The 22,783-nt window shown below is 38.2% G+C and overlaps 1 protein-coding gene across 3 annotated transcripts in view; it reads right to left on the reverse strand.

Moving 5' to 3' along the window:
• The window catches only part of RFC1 (replication factor C subunit 1), a 125,571-nt gene that overhangs the window by 36,225 nt on the left and 66,563 nt on the right, over nucleotides 1-22,783 (reverse strand). For all 3 annotated transcript variants that reach the window (XM_077136617.1, XM_077136616.1, XM_077136615.1), the window contains 3 exons: nucleotides 4,659-4,891; nucleotides 3,704-3,781; nucleotides 46-123 (listed from right to left, as the gene is read on the reverse strand). In XM_077136617.1, coding sequence (XP_076992732.1) covers nucleotides 46-123; nucleotides 3,704-3,781; nucleotides 4,659-4,891 — 389 coding nt within the window. The remainder of the gene's footprint in view (nucleotides 1-45; nucleotides 124-3,703; nucleotides 3,782-4,658; nucleotides 4,892-22,783) is intronic.

The raw sequence follows: 22,783 nt of genomic DNA on the forward strand, positions 1-22,783 counted from the left end.
ATCTAACTGTATACACAGAGTGCAAGCCCCCCAACATAATGCCACCTTTTTAGTCCTGGGTTCTTCATCCAACATGGCCAATGTTCTGGCAAATTCTTCATCCTCATGAAGCTGTCTCTCCAACTGTAAAATGTCAACATCATGAGATCCTTTGTTCATTGTGCAAATGAAAGTTTTAAAATGTTTGCTTCATGTTATCTAGAAAAACATCTTCCAGAAAATGATGACGATATTTCTTCATTTAACAGTCAAGTATCACAGGATAATAAGCCAATTAGATTTGAGAATATATATTTTTTATTTAGCATGTATAACAGATAAAGTAAACCTATTTTTAAAGTCACATTTCTTTCTTTTAAAATTAGAAGACTTTAGTATTCTCTTAGTAAACCTAATGCAACATTACAGATCTCATTTCTATTTATATTACACTCTAAAAAGAGCTCTGAAAGCAAAACATAAATAAACATAATAAACTGGAAAGCACACAAAAAATGTTAATATAAGTAAGAAAATTTTATATTTTCTTCACATACAAAAACAAAATATACACAAATGCAATCATCATTCATACCATCAAATCCCTATTTTTCTATTACTAATTCAAATGCATGTTTCAACTTTTGAAAATTTAATTCATCATGTTAACAATTTTCCTTACATTCCAATGTAACACACAAAGCACACATTCTAGCTACCTCGTTGTTATTTCCAAATATTTTCACTTTCAGCAAAATGGAGTTCTTTCAAAAGAGAATGTGTGGAAGTAGAATATATTTCTCATTATAAACTAAATGGCTCTATGGCCCATAGTTACAGAGACTAATTTAATATCAAACAAAAGTCTCCTTATATCATTCAAACAACAAAAACCTTAAAATCCACCCAATCCAAAAGAAGCTGGCATAAGCCTGATGAGAACAAAGTAACCAAGCCTTCTCCTGTTCATAAGATGAACTAACCAAAGCTACACAAAACTATAAGCAAGCCACACAGATATACACAATGTGTTCTCTGTGGCCTAACATTTCTTTGCCATAAGCGAACTACATATCTAATTGCTAAAAATAATATGAAAATCTTGATCATAGTAAGATCCTTCAAACTGTGAGCCACCTGTGGCCCTGTAAAGACTTCTAGCCAAGCTCTGTAAAACTTTTCCAATATTCCACACTATGCAGAATGCTTCTTGTAAAAAGAATTCTAAATGTTTTAAGAGGATACCACAGAATAAATTTATATACCTTCATTAGAAAATTCATTACTGATTGTGGCATCAAGTGACAAAAAATCCTATATTTTAACACACTTATTAGATATTGGACACACATTTACCAAATGAATAAACAAAGTTAAGGGAAAAAAGAACACGGGGTTTGAGAACTCTTAGAGGGATAGGTTAGACAGCAGTCATTAACACCCTAAAATTCTTTTATCAGATTAATAAATTACCAAATGACTCTGAAAGAATAAGATGAGAATGGGAAAATAGGAGATTGTGACAAAGTACCATATCTGGTTTGGGAAGTATTGGATGAGCTGCCAGTATTTGTGACAGATGAGAAGTTCAGTCCCTAAAACTTACTCTACACCTAGGCCATTCCTGTTTCCTTGAATTTTGTGGAGACCATTTATAGCTTAAGTAATTCAAGGTGATTAAATACGATGGGAAAAAATTATGAAAAAACACATTATAAATGACCAAATTATTAAAATTGGAACCATCAGATCTATTACAGAGACTGGAATATAGTTTTCTCACAACTGCATTTATCAAGAGCTTGCTCTACACCAGGTACTAGGATGGGCAATAACACAGCAATGGTTGTGTGAAACCAGAATGACCCTGCTTTTACAGAGTTACAAGCACAGACATTTATGAATACCTATATATAACAAAATAGAAGATAATAGCCATGAGAGAGTGCTACAGTATATATAAAAGGACTTTGGGGAATCTTGGAAAAAGACACTTAAGCTAATAAGCAGGAAGGGGTTTTAGACAGCAGGTACCAAAGCCTACAGCCTCTGACAAAAGAAAGCATCTTCCTTAAAATACTTTCTTCAACTGGCTTCCATAAAATACCAAGCTCTCCTGACTTTCCCCTACTACACTAGCCACTCTTTCTTAGTCCCTTCTGTTGGATCAAATTCTTCTTCCTGCCTAGGAATCTAAACGTTAATAGTATCCCAGAAATCAATCCTGAGACCTTCTTTCCTCTATGTTTACATTCCCTCCCATGATCTCATCCAGTTGCGCTGGTTTTAAATAGCATCCAAATGCTAATGACTCCTAAAGACACCTTCAGCCTAGAACTCTGCCCTGAGCTCCAGACTACTCTAGCCAACTCCCTACTCTGCATCTCCATTTGGAGGTCTTATCAGGCATCTCAAATATATTATGTTCAAAGTAGAACTCTTGATTTCCATGAACCAAACTTGTTCTGCCTGCAGTGCTCCAGTCTAAGTAAACGGTACCACCATTCATCCAGTTGCTGAAGTCCAAAAACTTGTACTCATTCTTGAATCCTCTTTCCCCCACACCTGATAGCCAATCTATCAGCAAAAACTTGAAGGTTTTACCTTCAAAATATACTAGATTATGACTTCTCACCACCTCATTCACTATGGTGCAAGCCAACGTCTTCTCTCAACTACCCAACCATAATAGTCTCCAAACTGATCTGCTTCTGCTCTTCCCCTATCATGGTCTATTAGCCTTACAGCAGCCAAGATTTTTTTTTTTTCAAATACATTGTCATGCCCCTTCACTATTCAAAATTCCAATGGCTTTACATCTCACTGAGACTGAAATCCAAAGTCCTTACTATCCAAAGTCCTTTGGGCAGATGCAAAAGACTTATGACCTACAGGATTTAATACTGACCATTTATCCAAACTCATCTCATCATCTCATACCATTCTCCTTTATTCTTCTCCAGCTATACTAGTCTCCTGAACATATAAAACATACTTCTATCTCATGAAGCTTATACTTGTTGTTCCTTCTGCTTAGAGGAAATCTTCCCCCAGGTAGCCAGTCCTATGGCTCACTGTATCACTTCATTTTGTGCCCAAATGTCACTTACCTAGAGGGCCTTACCCCTCTTCTTAGACTATTTAAAATATAACACACATAACCCCACTGATCACCTTACAACTCTCTATCCCTTTAGCAATTTTTGTAACCATTATAACAATATATTTCTTTTCTTTTTAACTGTAATATCTATAACAGATACTGCATTGATACATAGATATCCAAAACAGTGTGTCACTCAGTAAGTGCTCAATAACTACTTATTGAACATATGAATATGTACTATGTGTTGAATGGTTTATAGCTCAAGAAAAGACTGTTGAATTAGAGATAGATTAAGGGGTCATTAGCATATCCATGGTCATTAAAGCCAAAGGAGTGGATGAGATGGCCCATAATGTGTATAAAAAGTGAAAAGAAAGGAGAAGGGAGCAAATCAAATTTTTTAAAAAAATATGAAAGGACCCTTCCATTCAAAAAAATCTAATAATAAATCTTTAAGAAAATGATTACCTTCTCTCATCAATTATCTTTTATATAAATATAAATTTTTATATATTAAGTTTTAACTAGACGAGACAAACAGACTTAATTATTTGTATGGCTAGACTAATTAGCAAGTCACAACAAATTATTAAGGATATATAAACAAAATGCCAATACCTCTGCATCTTCATCACGTTGCAATTGCTTGGTGATAGCTTCATCATTTAATCTAGAATCATCTGTATTTTGTGAAGGCTATTATTTTAAAGAAAATCAAGCAAGATCAGCACAAACTGTAAGTTAAAAATGAGGTGATTTTTCTTGACTGCAGCTGATTATAAATAAACAGACGAGAGATAAGTGTATGAGTAATGGAACAGTTGCAATCCATACCAGCCAGAAAATCATGTTCATGGCTACTTCCTGACCACATCCAATTTCCTAACGAGTAAACATCACACAGACAGATGGTTCTCACCTGATTTGATATGTTTAAGAAGTAGCACCCCAAAAAAAAAAGAGCCTGTAGACTAATGTCTTGGCTTGAGAAGTAGTCCAGAACATTGGCAAACTATTATGTGAGAATGACTACATTGCTCTATGGAGGCCTTAATGAAATCAACAAACACAGATCATTTGGCAGACTTTAACTCAGGGGACTACTTTCACTGTAATTTATCTGTAAGTCTGTGTCCTAATTGGCCACACTTAGGAGAAAAAGAGGAATCCAACATCAATCAAAGTAGAGCAGGTCAAAGTATAGCTTAAGTATGCCCTATTTATAAGGGATATATTTATGACAAGATTTGGGAACAATTTATTGCCTAAATTTATCTAAGATCAAAAGTAAATTGAGTTTGTACACTGAGTATTTAATTTAGATTCTGAGAACTACTATTTTTTTCTTATGGTTTAAATGATATTTTCCAATATTAAAAAATACATATACATGTAACATTCTATCTTCCTAATCCTCTAAAAAGAAGGCAATACATTTTATCTATACTCTTGGGGAAGTTAGTTTCATTAATAAAATGTGCTGCCCTACCTATAACATCCAAATTCTCCTCTTATTAAGAGCAGTAATTGGGCACAAAATTTGAACTTTCTTCCTTGTACCTAGAACACTCACCTCTTTTTTTTTGCTTGCCACCATCTTCTTATCTGATCTTTGAACACTTCCAGTTCCAAAATAATCAAGCACTGAAGTGGGTGTAAGTTTTATTGGCGATAAAGGCTTATTCTTGGTCTTACTGTTTTCCTCATTCTTTTTCATGTTTGATGCTCCAAGATAACTATTTGCTGATCCTCCATTCTCTTTCGATTTAAAGGCTGCCTTCTTACTAATAAAGTCATCTTCTTCATCTTAAATAGAATACAACAAAATATTTTTTTAAAAAAAATATCAATTCTAATTATATAAAGAAACCATTTTTATCAGCTTTATAAAAAGTATACAACATCCAAACTCTGGGAAGATGGCCGAAGAGGATAATTAAAGTCCACCCCTGCTCCAAGGAACAACCAGAGAAGGGATGGGATGGCGAGTCCTGTGTTAAGTGACCACGGAGCATCTTCTACACCACACAGGTTGGCCCTGGTTGCAAAAGCTGAAGAACTGAGATGCAGAGAACCAAAGACCATCCAGCTAAGTGCAAACAGCTTAACCAGTCCCTTTCCAGATGGAAGCCTGGCGCCCTCAGGAGTGCACAGACAGGGAGACAGGGACTAGGAAGTAAGCCAAGCCACATTCCTTGAATGTGCTACCCTTATGTGCACCACCCCTGCCCTGTGACCCATGACCTCCCACACCCCACGCACCTGAACCCTGTCACCCGCCCCCCACCATGCTCTAACTGCCACACCATAACATGAACCCCACCCTCACACTTCGTCCTGAGCTCATGCATGCCTGCCCCAGCTCAAGCCACCTCTCTCGCATAAGTGCACAGTCTCACCCAGCCCCTCCAGAGACCTGCCCACCCATGCTCAGCTCCTTGAACCCCACCTCCCCCTGCCTGCCCCGTGAAGGCAGTCACTGGGTCATCAAGGCTGCAGGCACTTAACCTTCACACCCAGTCTACATCCACCTTCAGCCCCTACAGTTGCTCATCCACGCTCTGGCCCCCTGAGCTCTGCACATGTGCACATCAGTTTATAGCCCTCCCAGTTATGCATATGTGCACCCATGCACCCCCATTATGCCCCCAGCTCTGGGAAAGCACTGACATATGCATCCCAGCCACACCTGCCTCCAAGCCACATAGCCACATCCTAGGCTGCTGCCCCTGAGATCTGTGCATGTACACACCAAGGCTCCAACCCCTAGACCAGCGCACACCAGAGCCCCATTCTCCAGACCCACTAACACACACAGCCACATCCTCCGCCACTGGGCACCCACACATTCATGCACTGGCCTCTTGATCCCTGCACCCCAATGTCCTGCCCCACACACTTGCACCCTTGACCCACCCCACAGCACAAGTGCCCTGCTCCCATACCTGGAGGTGCTCATGTACACATCTCTGCTACAGCCCTACCCTGCACACATGTGTATCCCTACCCCAACACCCCCCACCCCTGCATCTGCACACCCATGCCAGGGCCCAACCCACCCAACATCACCTGCCCCTAACCCACGTCCCACCTTAAAATATTAAAATATACAGTGTGGAAGATGGACAAGATAATGGTGTATGAGATGTGGAATTTAGTTTGTCCTCCAGGCAGTTAGTAAAAAGCCAGGAGAAACTCTAAGGAACTACTGTTGGGGGCACATCAGTAACCAGACACACATCATATACCCATCTGGAACAGGTGGAATTGCTGAGATCCAACAAAGAACTGTAAGTCTCCCAAGCCACAGAAGCCAGCACCCCTCCCTATGGGCATAACAGGCTGGTTTCCCGAGGGGGAAAAAAAAGACCCTGCTAGGAGCAAGGACAGTAACTCAACCGAGCTCCAACTTGGGAATTAACTAACAAACTCAGACTACTGAAAACAGACCTTGAGAACAGATACACCTGGAGTAAGCACTAAAAGAACCAGGAGTTTTTGCCCCCACAGAGAGGTAGTGGGGCTGAAAGTGTAAAAAAAAAAGCTTTTGCATTGGACAGCACAAAGCACTGGAAAAAAGGCTAGACCCCAAGAAAAGGGGGCACATAGAGCCTGGGGACAGACAGAGCCATGTACCAACTCTAGCTCTTGACTGGCAAACAGAGGAGCTCTCTTACATGCATGGACACACACTCTCTCTCTCTCTCTCTCTCTCTCTCTCTTTTTACACTTCTTAACAGCTCATTAGATAGAACTGAAAGCATTCTCAGGCCTCAGCACTGTCCCAAGCAAGGGTAGAAATAAAGCAAGTCTAAGAGACAAAGTAGTTAGGTGAATGCATGGATAATTCCCTAAAGGGTATATCTTCCCCAAGAAAAGGGGGGTGGGACCCAGATCAAATAGTAACCCTCTTTCAGGAAATTCAGGCCCCAGGGGATGGAAACAGAAGCAACTTAAGCCTGCCTACTACCTCAGCCTCTGTCTCAACCACACCATTGGCAAGGAGAGGCTGCTGAGAATCAAAGGCACCATATCATGTTAAGCTGTTGGGATGCTGTGGGCTGACAAACACCACATGCTGGGCAAGACAGGAAAGGCAGAGTCTAGAGGAGTCATAGGAAAGTTTGATAACCTGCTGGGTTTCACCCTCAGGGAAACCTGACACTGCTTACACCTTCTTACTGAGATATGGGCTTGTCTGGTCTGGGGAAATCTAACTAGGGACAATCATATCTATGGACACCCTCCTCAAAAAAATGTTCCATACAGGCAGGGAAAGAACCAGAAAAACAAGAGCTGAAAAATTCTGATGGTCTAAATAGAAGTTACAATACAGGTCAAGAATAAGTTGAATCGAATGTCAAATAACAGATAGAGAACAAAGCCAACCAACAAAATACCCTAATCAGACTATCAAATATCAAAGATAAAGAGAGAATTCTGAAAGCAGCAAGACACAAGCAACCCATCACATACAAGGAAAGTTCAATAAAACGTGTGGATTCTTCAGCAGAAACCACAGAGGCAAGAAGGCAGAGGTATGGTATATTTAAGATTCTAAAAGAGAAAAACAGCCAACCAAGAATTCTATTCCCAGCAAAACTTTCCTTCAAAACCAAGGGGGAGATTAAAATATTTTCAGACAAACAGTCATTGAGAGAGTCTATAACTAAGAGACTGTCTCTATGAGAAATAATAAAGGGAGCACCACTGGCCAATATGAAAAGACAGTGGAGAGAGATCTGGAGAACAGTGTATAAATGGAGACTACCAATAAAGAGAAAAGAAAAAAAGGAAGATACGACATACAAAATCCAAAAGACAAAATGTTTGAAGAAAGTACTACCTTTATAGTAATAGCATTAAACGTTAATGGATTAAACCCCCCAATCAAAAGACTTGGACTGGCAAATGAATTACCAAACAGGATCCTTCTATATGCTATCTACAAGAGACTTACTTCAGACACAAGGACAAAAACAGATTGAAAGTCAGTGGTTGATAAAAGGTATTTCAGGCAAACAACAACCAGAAAAGAACAGGGGTAGCTATACTAACACCCGACAAATCAGACTTCAAATGTAAAGCAATTAAAAGATAGACATATATTATTACATATATAAACAATAAATAAATAAAATACATATAAACAAAAGATATGCACATATAATTAAACATTATATAGATATTATTTTTTAGTTTATAAAAGTGGCATTGGAGTGGCTAGAGGGAAGTACCTGAAACTGTTCACCTATATTCCAGTAGCCTTGATTCTTGAAGACAATTGTATAACTCTATAGCTTTTACAATGTGACCATGTGATTGTGAAAACCTTGAGGCTGATGCTCCCTTTATCCAGGGTGGTCAATAAGAGGGAGGGGTAAGGGGTATGGGATGTATGGGTTTTTTCTTATATCTTTTTCTGGAGTGATGTAAATGTTCTAAAAATGATTGTGGTGATGAATACACAACTCCAAGACAATATTGTGGGCCAATGACTGCATACTTTGGATAGACTGCGTAGCGTATGAAGATATCTCTTTAAAAAAAAGAACCAAAAGGGGGTACAAGGGTAGTTCAGTGCTAGAATTCTCACCTGTCATGCAGGAGACCTGGGTTCAATTTCTGGTCCATGCACTTTCCAAAAAACAAACAAAACAAACAAACAAACAAAAAAGCTCAACAAATGGTGCTGCAATAATGGGAGATACTCACATGGAAATAAAATAAAATGTGACCCTGCCATACAGCATATAAAAAGAAAATGCAGTGTGCAACAAAACAGTACAAGACAAAGAAGCAGGAATTGATAATCCATCCAAAGGAACAAGATAAAATGAAGAAACAATCAACAAAGAAAAGTAAACTACAGACATAAAAGACAAACACTTAACTTTAAAAATATAAACAAAAGATCTTCAATGAACAAATAACTAAATGAACAATATGAAATCTCAATAAAGAGACAGAAATTTAAAAAAAAAAAGAGAGAGAAAAATTTTAAAAAGGAACAAAACAGAAATACTGGAGTTGAAGATCACAATACCTGAAATGAAAAATTTCCTAGACAGTTTAAATAGCAGATTAAAATTGGAAGAAGAAATAATCAGTGAATGAGAAAATAAGACAAAGTGATTCAAGATGAAGAGCAAAGAGAAAAAAGTGAACAGGCCTAAGAGACCTGTTGGACACCATCAAGGAGACCAATATACGCATTATGGAAATCCCAGAAGGAAAACAAAGAACAGCCAAAAAAAATTTGGCCTATGACTTTCCAAAGATATGATAGACACGCTCAAGAAACCCAACAAACACAAAAAGGATAAACTCAAAGAGAACCACATCCTGACACAAACTGGTAGGACTGCCAAATGCCAAGGACAAGAAGAGAATTCTGAAAACTACAAACAAGGAACACTCAAGATTTAGGGCCTTTCTGATCAGAACCCAGGAAGGCAAACAGGCAATAGTGAAATATTTAAAGTGCTGAAAGAAAACAACTGCCTGCCAAGAATTTCATATCTGGGAAAATGTCTTTACAAAAATGAGGCAGTGATTAAAACACCACAAAAGCTGGGTGAATTCAAAACCACAAGAATTGTCCTACAAGCAATGTAAAGGAGTTCTTCAGACTGAACAAAAAAGACACTAGACAGTGGATCAAACCAGCACAAAGAAAAAGGTCTCCATTGTGTTGGTTTACAGCTATGTAACCCAGAAAAAACGTGTTCTTAAATTTAACATATTCTTGTGGGTGTGGACCCATTGTCAATCAGATCTCTTCAAGACGTTACTTCAGTAAAGGTGTGACCCAAATGAATCAAGGTATGCTTTAATCTGGATTACTGGAGTCCTTTATAAGCAGAGAGACACAAAAGCTAGAAGAAGCAGACAGAAACTGAATTCCACAGAACTCAGAAGAGAAGGGAGAAGCCAGGAGATGCTAGGCTACCTGCCATATGACAAAGGAGCCAAGCACCAAGGATGACTGGCAGTCAACCCCAAAATATCAGCCTTCAGGGAGAAAGCATTGCCTTGATGACGCCTTGATTTGATTTCTCCTAGCCTCAAAACAGTGAGCCAGTAAATTTCCATTCTTTAAGCCAACCCATTTTATGGTAATGAAGAAAACTGAAATAAAAATGATAAGTTTATGAATGTTAGTATCTGAAACAAAAATGATAAATTTATGAATGTTAGTATTATTATACTGTATTTTGTAGTATGTTACTACACCTTTTGTTTCTTACAGATTCTAAAATGTAAAAACATAAAAAGTTATGATATCTATGCTTCTGGGCATATAATATAAAAACATAAAACTTTTACCAAGTAGAATAGGTAGGGGGGACAGAGGGGTGAAGGAATTTTGTGTATGCTACTGAAGTTAAGTTGGTATCAAAGCAAATGTGACTGTTAAAGATTTAGACTGTTAAATTTAAGCCCCACAGTAACCACAAAGAAGTATATGAAAAACAGAAGTAAAACAGAAGGGATTCAAAATGTTACACTACAAAAAAAATCAAACAAAAATGAAAGTAAGCATTAACAGAAGAATTACAGGACAAAAAAGTATAGAACTTACAAAGATGAAATAGCAAAATGGCAAAACAAAGTGCTGCATCATCAGCAGTAATTTTAAATGTAAATGGATTAAACTCTCCAGTCAAAAGGCAAGGATTTGCAGAATGCATGCCAAAGTATGAACAAACTATATACTGTTTAGAAAAGCATATATTCAAAGACTCAAATAGGTTGAAAACTGAAAAAATGGAAAAAACATTCCATGCAAATAGCAACTGAAAGACTGAGATAGCTAAACTAATATCAGATAAAATAGAATTTATGTCAAAATGGTCATGAGAAACAAAATAGGGCACTACATACTATAAAGCGGTCAACTCTTTATAGAACTCCATAATATATGAAGGAAATATTGACAGATTTAAAGAGAGAAATAGATGGTTCTAAATTAATAATATAAAATTTCAGTATGTCGGAGACAGTGCCAAGATGGCAGCTTAGTGAGGTGTGGGATTTAGTTTACCCTCCAGAATAGCTACTAAATAGCCAGGAACAGCACAGACCAACTGCTGGGGTCATGTCAGTCACCGGACACACAGGGTACCCCAGTCGGGACCAGCTGTACCGGCTGCGAGCACCCCCAGAAGTGTCAGTTACCCAAGACGCGGCAGCCGGCACCCGTCCCCAACAGGCTGCTTCCCAGAGGGGAAAGGAAAGAGACATTTTCACCAGCAGCAGGGGCTGAGTGCAACTAAGCTTCAATTGTGGAATTAATTCACAAATTCTGACTACTAAAAATAGGCTCACAGCTCAGCTGAACCTCAAGTCAAAGCGGAGGTTGCTGATTTTTGCCCCGGCGCTGATGGGGCAGGGCTGATGGAAAAAGAAAAGAGAAAAAAAAAGTAACAGGTTTTTAGATCGGATAGCCTGGGCCCTGAAGGAAAGGAGGGGGCACACAGGATCTGAAGATACACAAAGCAACACATCAACTGATGCTCTTCATTGGCAAACCTAATAAGAACACGAAAAACACAGTCCAGAGACTTCACAGGAAAGTCTTTCAACCTGCTGGGTCTCACCTTCAGGGAAAACTGACACAAGTGACTCTTTTCTCCAGACAGAAAGCCAGTTTGGTCTGAGAAAATCTAGCTGGGGTCTATAATACCTAAGAAGATCCACCTAAGGGTTGGGGGCAGGGTGGGGGGGAGGCACCATACAGGCAGGGCAAGAAATAAGAAAACAAGAACTGAAAAATTCTGCTCTGTTAAACAAAACCTAAGCTACTGGTCCAGAATAAGCTGAACTGAATGTCAAAGAACAGACAACAAAGTCATTCAGCAAGAAACTCCTAGGTAAAAGAAGTGAAAATAATCTACAGAATAAACTAAGGTAATTAAATGCCTAGATGCCGGCAAAAAATAACGAATCACACTAGGAAAATTGAAGATATGGCCCAGACAAAGGAACAAACTAACAATTCAAATGAGATACAGGAGTTGAAACAATTAATTCAGAGTGTTCAAACAGACATGGAAAACCTCATCAAAAATCAAATCAATGAGGGAGGATATAAAGAAGGCAAAGAAGGAACAAAAAGAAGAAATCAAAAGTTTGAAAAAACAAATCATAGAACTTATGGGAATGAAAGGCACAGTAGAGGAGATGAAAACAACAATGGAAACCTACAATGTCAGATTTCAACAGGCAGAAGATAGGATTAGTGAACTGGAGGACAGAACATCTGAAATCTGACAAGCAAAAGAAAATATAGGGAAAAGAGTGGAAAAAATATGAGCAGGGACTCAGGGAATTGAATGACAACATGAAGCACACGAATATATGTATTGTGCGTGTCCTAGAACGCAAAGAGAAGCGAAAAGGAGGAGAAAAACTAATGGAGGAAATTATCACTGAAAATTTCCCAACTCTTATGAAAGATTTAAAATTACACATACAAGAACTGCAGCGTACCCCAAACAGAAAAGATCCAAATAGACGTACTCCAAGACACTTACTAATCAGAACGTCAGAGGGGAAAGAGAAAGAGAGGATCTTGAAAGCAGCAAGAGAAAAGCAATCCATCACATACAAGGGAAGCCCAACAAGACTATGCGTAGATTTCTCAGCAGAAACCATGGAGGCGAGAAGACAGTGGAATGATATATTTTAAGTACTAAAAGAGAAAAACTGTCGATCACTAATTTATTGAAATTCTCCTTCAAAAATGACAGAGAAATTAAAACATTTTCAGACAAAAAATCACTGAGAGAATTTGTGACGAAGAAACCGGCTCTGCCAAGAAATACTAAAGGGAACACTAGAGGCAGATATGAAAAGACAGGAGACAGAGGTGTGGAGAAGACTGTAGAAATGAAGACTATCAGTAAAGGTAAAAAGAAGAAAAATTAGATATGGCATAAAAATCCAAATGGCAAAATGGTAAAAGAAAGTACTACCCATATAATAATAACATTAAATATTACTGGATTAAACTCCCCAATCAAAAGAAGACTGGCAGAATGGATTAAAAAACAGGACCAATCTAAATGCTGTCTACAGAAATGCATCTTAGTCCCAAGGATAAACACAGGTTGAAAGTGAAAGGTTGGGAAAAGATATTTCATGCAAATAATAACAATAAGAAAAGAACAGGAGTAGCTATAATAATATACAACAAATTAGACTTCAAATGTAAAACAGTTAAAAGAGACAAAGAAGGAAACTATGTATTAATAAAAGGAACAATTCAACAAGAAGACACAACAATCACAAATATTTATGCACCAAGCCAGAATGCTTCAAAATACATGATGCAAACACTGAAAAGAGAAATAAACACATCTACCATAATAGTTGGAGACTTCAATTTCGCACTCTCATCAATGGACAGAACATCAAGACAGAGGATCAATAAGAAACAGAGAATTTAAATAATACAATAAATGAGCTAGACTTAACAGACATTTACAGAACATTACACCCCACAACAGCAGGACACATCTTTTTCATTGACTTGAGAAGAAATAGACAACCTCAACAAACCAATCACAAGTACAAAAAAATTGAATCCGTCATTAAGAAGCTTCCCAAAAGAAAAGTCCAGGACCAAATGGTTTCACATGTGAATTCTGCCAAACATTACAGAAAGAATTAGTACCAATCCTGCTCAAACTCTTCAAAACACTGATGAAGAGGGAAAGCTACCTAACTCATTCTATGAAGCCAACATCACCCTCATACCAAAGCCAGACAAAGATATTACAAAAAAAATGAAAACTATAGACCAATGTCTCTTATGAATATAGATGCAAAAATCCTAAACAAAATTCTAGCAAATTGAATCCAGCATCACATTACAAGAATTATACACCATGACCAAGTAGGATTCATCCCAGGTATGCAAGGATGGTTCAACATAAGAAAATCAATGTAATACATGATATCAACAAATCAAAGCAGAAAAACCACATATCATCTTGATTGATGCAGAAAAAGCATTTGACAAAATTCAACATTCTTTCCTGCTGAAAACACTACAAAGGATAGGAATAGAAGGGAACTTCTTCAAAATGATAAAGGTAATATATGAAAAACCCAAGCTAACATCATCCTCAATGGGGAAAAACTGAAAACTTTCCCCCTAAGATCAGGAACAAGACAAGAATGTCCACTACCACTACTGTTATTCAACATTGTGTTGTAAGTTCTAGCCAGAGCAATTCAACAAGAAAAAGAAATACAAGGCATCAAAATTGGAAAGGAAGAAATAAAACTCTCACTGTTGCAGACAATATGATACTATATGTTGAGTACCCTGAAAAATCCACAGCAAAACTACTAGAGCTAATAAATGACTACAGCAAAGTGGCAGGTTACAAGACAACACTCAAAAATCTGTAGTGTTTCTATGAACAATCTGAGGGGGAAATCAAGAAAAAAATTCCATTTACAATTACAACCAAAAGAATAAAATAGTTAGGAATAAATTTAACTAAAGAGACAAAAAAAACCTATACAAAGAAAACTACAAAAAACTGTTAAAAGAAATCACAGAAGACCTAAATAGATGAAAGGGCATACTGTGTTCATGGATTGGAAAACTAAATAGTTAAGATGTCAATTCTACCTAAATTGATCTATAGATTCAATGCAATACCAATTAAAATCCCAAAAGTTTACTTTTCAGAAACAGAAAAATCAATAACCAAATTTATCTGGAAGGGCAGGGTGCCCCGTATAGCTAAAAGTATCCTGAGAGAAAAAAAATGAAGTCGGAGGTCTCACGCTACCTGACTTTAAGGCGTATTATGAAGCTACAGTAGTCAAAACAGTATGGTGCTGGTATAAAGATAGATATACTGACCTACGCAATAGAATAGAGTGTTCAGATATAGACCCTCTCATCTATGGACAAGTGATCTTTGATAAGGCAGTCAAGCCAACTCACCTGGGACCGAAAGTCTCTTCAATAAATGGTGCCTAGAGAACTGGATATCCATATGCAAAAGAATAAAAGAGGATCCATATCTTACACCCTATACAAAAATTAACTCAAAATCGATCAAAGACCTAAACATTAGATCTAAGACCATAAAACTGTTAGAAAAAAAATAAGAAAATATCTTATAAATCTTGTAATACAAGGCGGTTTCCTAGACCTTACACCCAAAGCACGGGCTTTGAAGAAAGAAAGAAAGAAATGAGAACTCCTCAAAATTAAACACATATCAGCATCAAAGAACTTCGTTAAGAAAGTAAAAAGGCAGCCTACACAATGGGAGACAATATTTGGAAACGATATATCAGATAAAGGTCTAGTATCCAGAATATATAAAGAGATTGTTCAACTAAACAACAAAAAGACAGACAACCCAATTACAAAATGAGCCAAAGACTTGAACAGACACTTCTCAGAAGAGGAAATACAAATGGCCAAAAGGCACATAAAAAGATGTTCAACTTCCCTGGCTATTAGGGAAATGCAAATCAAAACCACAATGAGATATCATCTCACACCCACCAGAATGGCCATTATCAATAAAACAGAAAACGACAAGTGCTATAGAAGATGTGGAGAAAGTGGCAGACTTATTCACTGTTGGTGGGAATGTCAAATGGTACAACTGCTGTGGAAGGCAGTTTGGCAGTTCCTCAGGAAGCTAAGTATAGAATTGCCATATGACCCGGCAATACCATTGTTAGATATCTACTCAGTGGACATGAGGGCAAGGACAAAAAAGGACATTTGAACACCAATGTTTATAGCAGCATTATTTATAATTGCAAAGAGATGGAAACAGCCAAAATGTCCATCAACAGACAAGTGGCTAAACAAACTGTGGTATATACATAGAATGGAATATTATACAGCTGTAAGACATAATAAAGTTATGAAGTATGTAACAACATGGATGGACCTTAAGGACATTATGCTGTGTGAGATTAGCCAGAAACAAAAAGACAAACACTATATGTTCTCACTGATATGAACTGACATTAGTAATAAACTTGGAGAATTTCATTGGTAACAGAGACCTTCAGGAGATAGAAATAGGGTAAGATACCAGGTAATTGGAGCTGAAGGGATACAGATTACGCAACAGGACTGATTGTAAAAACTCAGAAATGGATAGCACAATACTACCTAACTGTAATACAATTATGCTAAAACACTGAATGAAGCTGAATGTGAGAATGATGGGGGGGAGGTATGGGGGCACAAATGAAATCAGACAGAAAGATAGATGATAAAGCAGAGATGGTATAATCTTGGAATTCCTAGAGTGTATAATGATAGGGACTAAGTGTACAAATTTTAAAAATGTTTTTGCATAAGGAAGAACAAGGAATGTCATTACTGTAGGGTGTTCAAAATAGAGGGTAATTAATATTTTAAAATTTTAACTTGTGTGAGACTAAAGCAAAAAATGTTTATTTGGTATAAAATTTATATTTATATTTTGACTAGTGCATTTTGTAAACAGCTTAATTGAATACCGTAAGTACATGGAACCTTGAGTAGGGTATGAGATATTTTGTTGGTTTGTCCAGAGCGATGCCCTGATAAATCCTGGAGTGATTTGAACAGCGAATAAAAAAAGTATTTGCAAAGTCCCCTTGGGGGAACAGTGAGAAAGGGGGAAAGTTCAACTTCCCCAAGTTGAATTCTTGGTGTTCTCGCAAGCGGTAGGGATGGCCAGAGCAATGGGCTGGGCCTCCAATCTTGGGGTTTGTTCATATGAAACTTACCCCACAAAGAATAGGTGAAGCCTATTTAAAACTGGGCCTAGGAGTCACCCCCAAAAGGGCCTCTTTTGTTGCTCAGATGTGGCTTCTCTCTACAGCCAACCCAACAGGCAAACTCACTGCCCTCCCCCGTCTACATGGGACAGGCTTCCAGGGGTGTGGACCTTCCTGGCAACGTGGGACAGAGATCCTAGAATGAGCTGAGACTCAGCATCAGGGGATCAAGAAGTCCTTCTCAACCAAGAGGGAGAAGAGTAAAGTGAGACAAAGTAGAGTGCCAATGGCTGAGAGATTCCAGGCAGAGTCGAGAGGTTATCCTGGAGGTTATTTTGTGCATTGAACAGATGTCACCTTGTTGGTCAAGATGTAATGGGGATGGCGGCTTAGTAAGACGCGTGGATCTTAGTTTCTTCTCCAGGACACCTACTAGGGGAGTAGAAACGATACAGAAAGCGCCCAAAGCCACAACAGAGATAAAAAAGACAGCGTACCCCATCCTGGAACGGCTGGCTGGCTGAGAGAAGCAGCTCGGGTGAGATCGCCGAGGTGCGCGGGCCTTACCGGGCGGGGTGGCAAGCGGCCGGAGTTACTCCCTTCCCCCTTCCCGGGCCGGCTGGGAGAATTGGAGAGGTGGTCCCCTGAAACCAAGGCGACTGGCGCCCACACCACGCGCAGCCCCCGGACCAACTGAGAGAATTGGATCGGAAACCCCCAGGCCGCGGAGAACGGTGACCCCGTGACTCCCGGGGAACGTGCACTCTCTCGGGCGGGCCGCTGTCGCTGGCGCCCTCCCGCCACGCTTGTTGCCCAGGGCCGACTAGGAAATTCGGACGGGCTCTTTCCCTGGCTGTGGCGACCAGCAACCCTCCCTGCGTTCGGACCCCGGGCCGGCTCAAGCCGCTTCGGCTAGCGAACCCCCAGGACAGCGAGAGTTTTCCAAAGTTTAAGGTCCCACAGCACCTTTTACTGGTGGGACCCGCAGACAAACGTGTGCCACGAGCGCCACCTACTGGGCAGGATAAGAAAAACAGAACCCAGAGATTTCACAGAAAAATATTACAACCTTGCTGGGTCCAACACCAAGAGAAATCTGAATAAATGCCCAGACGCCAGCAGCAGAAGATAACTGTCCACGCTCAAAAGATTGAGAATACGGCTCAGTCAAAGGAACAAACCAATAGCTCAAATGAGACACAAGAGCTGAGACAACTAATGCTGAATATACGAACAGAAATGGAAAACCTCTTCAAAAATGAAATCGATAAATTGAGGGAGGACATGAAGAGGACATGGGCTGAACATAAAGAAGAAATAGAAAAACTGAAAAAACAAATCGCAGAACTTATGGAAGTGAAGGATAAAGTAGCAAACATAGAAAAAATAATGGATATCTACAATGATAGATTTAAAGAGACAGAAGATAGAATTAGTGATTTGGAGGATGGAACATCTAAATTCCAAAAACAAACAGAAACTATCAGGAAAAGAATGGAAAAATTTGAACAGGGTATCAGGGAACTCAAGGACAATATGAACCGCACAAATATACGTGTTGTGGGTGTCCCAGAAGGAGAAGAGAAGGGAAAAGGAGGAGAAAAACTAATGGAAGAAATTATCACTGAAAATTTCCCAACTCTTATGAAAGACCTAAAATTACAGATCCAAGAAGTGCAGCGCACCCCAAAGAGATAAGACACAAATAGGCGTTCTCCAAGACACTTACTAGTTAGAATGTCAGAGGTCAAAGAGAAAGAGAAGATCTTGAAAGCAGCAAGAGAAAAACAATCCATTACATACAAGGGAAACCCAATAAGACTTTGTGTAGATTTCTCAGCAGAAACCATGGAAGCTAGAAGACAGTGGGATGATATATTTAAAATACTAAAAGAGAAAAATGCCAACCAAGACTCCTATATCCAGCAAAATTATCCTTCAAAAATGAGGGAGAAATTAAAACATTCTCAGACAAAAAGTCACTGAAAGAATTTGTGACCAAGAGACCAGCTCTGCAAGAAATACTAAAGGGAGCACTAGAGTCAGATACAAAAAGACAGAAGAGAGAGATATGGAAAAGAGTGTAGAAAGAAGGAAAATCAGATATGATATACATAATACAAAAGCCAAAATGGTAGAGGAAAATATTATCCAAACAGTAATAACACTAAATGTCAATGGACTGAATTCCCCAATCAAAAGACATAGATTGGCAGAATGGATTAAAAAACAGGATCCTTCTATATGCTGCCTACAGGAAACACATCTTAGACCCAAAGATAAACATAGGTTGAAAGTGAAAGGTTGGGAAAAGATATTTCATGCAAATAACAACCAGAAAAGAGCAGGAGTGGCTATACTAATATCCAACAAATTAGACTTCAAATGTAAAACAGTTAAAAGAGACAAAGAAGGACACTATATACTAATAAAAGGAACAATTAAACAAGAAGACATAACAATCATAAATATTTACGCACCGAATCAGAATGCCCCAAAATACGTGAGGAATATACTGCAAACATTGAAAAGGGAAATAGACTCATATACCATAATAGTTGGAGACTTCAACTCACCACTCTCATCAAGGGACAGAACATCTAGACAGAGGATCAACAAAGAAATAGAGAATCTGAATATTACTATAAATGAACTAGACTTAATAGACATTTATAGGACATTACATCCCACAACAGCAGGATACACCTTTTTCTCAAGTGCTCATGGATCATTCTCAAAGATAGACCATATGCTGGGTCACAAAGCAAGTCTTAACAAATTTAAAAAGATTGAAATCTTACACAACACTTTCTCGGACCATAAAGGAATGATGTTGGAAATCAATAATAGGCAGAGTGCCAGAAAATTCACAAATACGTGGAGGCTCAACAACACACTCCTAAACAACGACTGGGTCAAAGAAGAAATTGCAAGAGAAATTAGCAAATACCTCGAGGCGAATGAAAATGAAAACACAACATATCAAAACTTATGGGACGCAGCAAAGGCAGTGCTAAGAGGGAAATTTATTGCTCTAAATGCCTATATCAGAAAAGAAGAAAAGGCAAAAATTCAGGAATTAACTATCCATTTGGAAGAACTGGAGAAAGAACAGCAAGCTAACCCCAAAGCAAGCAAAAGGAAAGAAATAACAAAGACTAGAGCACAAATAAATGAAATTGAAAACATGAAAACAATAGAGAAAATCAATAAGGCCAGAAGTTGGTTCTATGAGAAAATCAATAAGATTGATGGGCCCTTAGCAAGATTGACAAAAAGAAGAAGAGAGAGGATGCAAATAAATAAGATCAGAAATGGAAGAGGAGACATAACTACTGACCTCACAGAAATAAAGGAGGTAATAACAGGATACTATGAACAACTTTACGCTAATAAATACAACAATTTAGAGGAAATGGACGGGTTCCTGGAAAGACATGAACAACCAACTTTGACTCAAGAAGACATAGATGACCTCAACAAACCAATCACAAGTAAAGAAATTGAATTAGTCATTCAAAAGCTTCCTAAAAAGAAAAGTCCAGGACCAGATGGCTTCACATGTGAATTCTACCAAACGTTCCAGAAAGAATTAGTACCAATTCTCTTCAAACTCTTCAAAAAAATCGAAGTGGAGGGAAAACTACCTAATTCATTCTATGAAGCCAACATCACCCTCATACCAAAACCAGGCAAAGATATTACAAAAAAAGAAAACTACAGACCAATCTCTCTAATGAATATAGATGCAAAAATCCTCAATAAAATTCTAGCAAATCGTATCCAACAACACATTAAAAGAATTATACATCATGACCAAGTAGGATTCATCCCAGGTATGCAAGGATGGTTCAACATAAGAAAATCAATTAATGTAATACACCATATCAACAAATCAAAGCAGAAAAATCACATGATCATCTCAATTGATGCAGAGAAGGCATTCGACAAGATTCAACATCCTTTCCTGTTGAAAACACTTCAAAAGATAGGAATACAAGGGAACTTCCTTAAAATGATAGAGGGAATATATGAAAAACCCACAGCTAATATCATCCTCAATGGGGAAAAATTGAAAACTTTCCCCCTAAGATCAGGAACAAGACAAGGATGTCCACTATCACCACTATTATTCAACATTGTGTTGGAGGTTCTAGCCAGAGCAATTAGACAAGAAAAAGAAATACAAGGCATCAAAATTGGAAAGGAAGAAGTAAAACTATCACTGTTTGCAGACGATATGATACTATACGTCGAAAACCCGGAAAAATCCACAACAAAACTACTAGAGCTAATAAATGAGTACAGCAAAGTAGCAGGTTACAAGATCAACATTCAAAAATCTGTAGCATTTCTATACACTAGTAATGAACAAGCTGAGGGGGAAATCAAGAAACAAATCCCATTTACAATTGCAACTAAAAGAATAAAATACCTAGGAATAAATTTAACTAAAGAGACAAAAAACCTATATAAAGAAAACTACAAAAAACTGCTAAAAGAAATCACAGAAGACCTAAATAGATGGAAGGGCATACCGTGTTCATGGATTGGAAGACTAAATATAGTTAAGATGTCAATCCTACCTAAATTGATTTACAGATTCAATGCAATACCAATCAAAATCCCAACAACTTATTTTTCAGAAATAGAAAAACCAATAAGCAAATTTATCTGGAAGGGCAGGGTGCCCCGAATTGCTAAAAACATCTTGAGGAAAAAAAACGAAGCTGGAGGTCTTGCACTGCCTGACTTTAAGGCATATTATGAAGCCACAGTGGTCAAAACAGCATGGTACTGGCATAAAGATAGATATATCGACCAATGGAATCAAATAGAGTGCTCAGATATAGACCCTCTCATCTATGGACATTTGATCTTTGATAAGGCAGTCAAGCCAACTCACCTGGGACAGAGCAGTCTCTTCAATAAATGGTGCCTAGAGAACTGGATATCCATATGCAAAAGAATGAAAGAAGACCCATCTCTCACACCCTATACAAAAGTTAACTCAAAATGGATCAAAGATCTAAACATTAGGTCTAAGACCATAAAACAGTTAGAGGAAAATGTTGGGAGATATCTTATGGATCTTAAACTGGAGGCGGTTTTATGAACCTTAAACCTAAAGCAAGAGCACTGAAGAAGGAAATAAATAAATGGGAACTCCTCAAAATTAAACACTTTTGTGCATCAAAGAACTTCATCAAGAAAGTAGAAAGACAGCCTTCACAATGGGAGACAATATTTGGAAATGATATATCAGATAAAGGTCTAGTATCCAGAATTTATAAAGAGATTGTTCATCTCAACAACAAAAAGACAGCCAACCCAATTACAAAATGGGAAAAAGACTTGAACAGACACCTCTCAGAAGAGGAAATACGGATGGCCAAGAGGCACATGAAGAGATGCTCAATGTCCCTGGCCATTAGAGAAATGCAAATCAAAACCACAATGAGATATCATCTCACACCCACCAGAATGGCCATTATCAACAAAACAGAAAATGACAAGTGCTGGAGAGGATGCGGAGAAAGAGGCACACTTATCCACTGTTGGTGGGAATGTCAAAGGGTGCAACCACTGTGGAAGGCAGTTTGGCGGTTCCTCAAAAAGCTGAATATAGAACTGCCATACGACCCAGCAATACCATTGCTAGGTATCTACTCAAAGGACTTAAGGGCAAAGACACAAACGGACATTTGCACACCAATGTTTATAGCAGCATTATTTACAATTGCAAAGAGATGGAAACAGCCAAAATCTCCATCAACAGAAGAGTGGCTAAACAAACTGTGGTATATACATACGATGGAATATTATGCAGCTTTAAGACAAGATAAACTTATGAACCATGTAATAACATGGATGGACCTAGAGAATATTATGCTGAGTGAATCCAGCCAAAAACTAAAGGACAAATACTGTATG

The sequence above is a fragment of the Tamandua tetradactyla genome, chromosome 19 (assembly GCF_023851605.1).
Source record: "Tamandua tetradactyla isolate mTamTet1 chromosome 19, mTamTet1.pri, whole genome shotgun sequence".
NCBI classification, from domain to species: domain Eukaryota; kingdom Metazoa; phylum Chordata; class Mammalia; order Pilosa; family Myrmecophagidae; genus Tamandua; species Tamandua tetradactyla.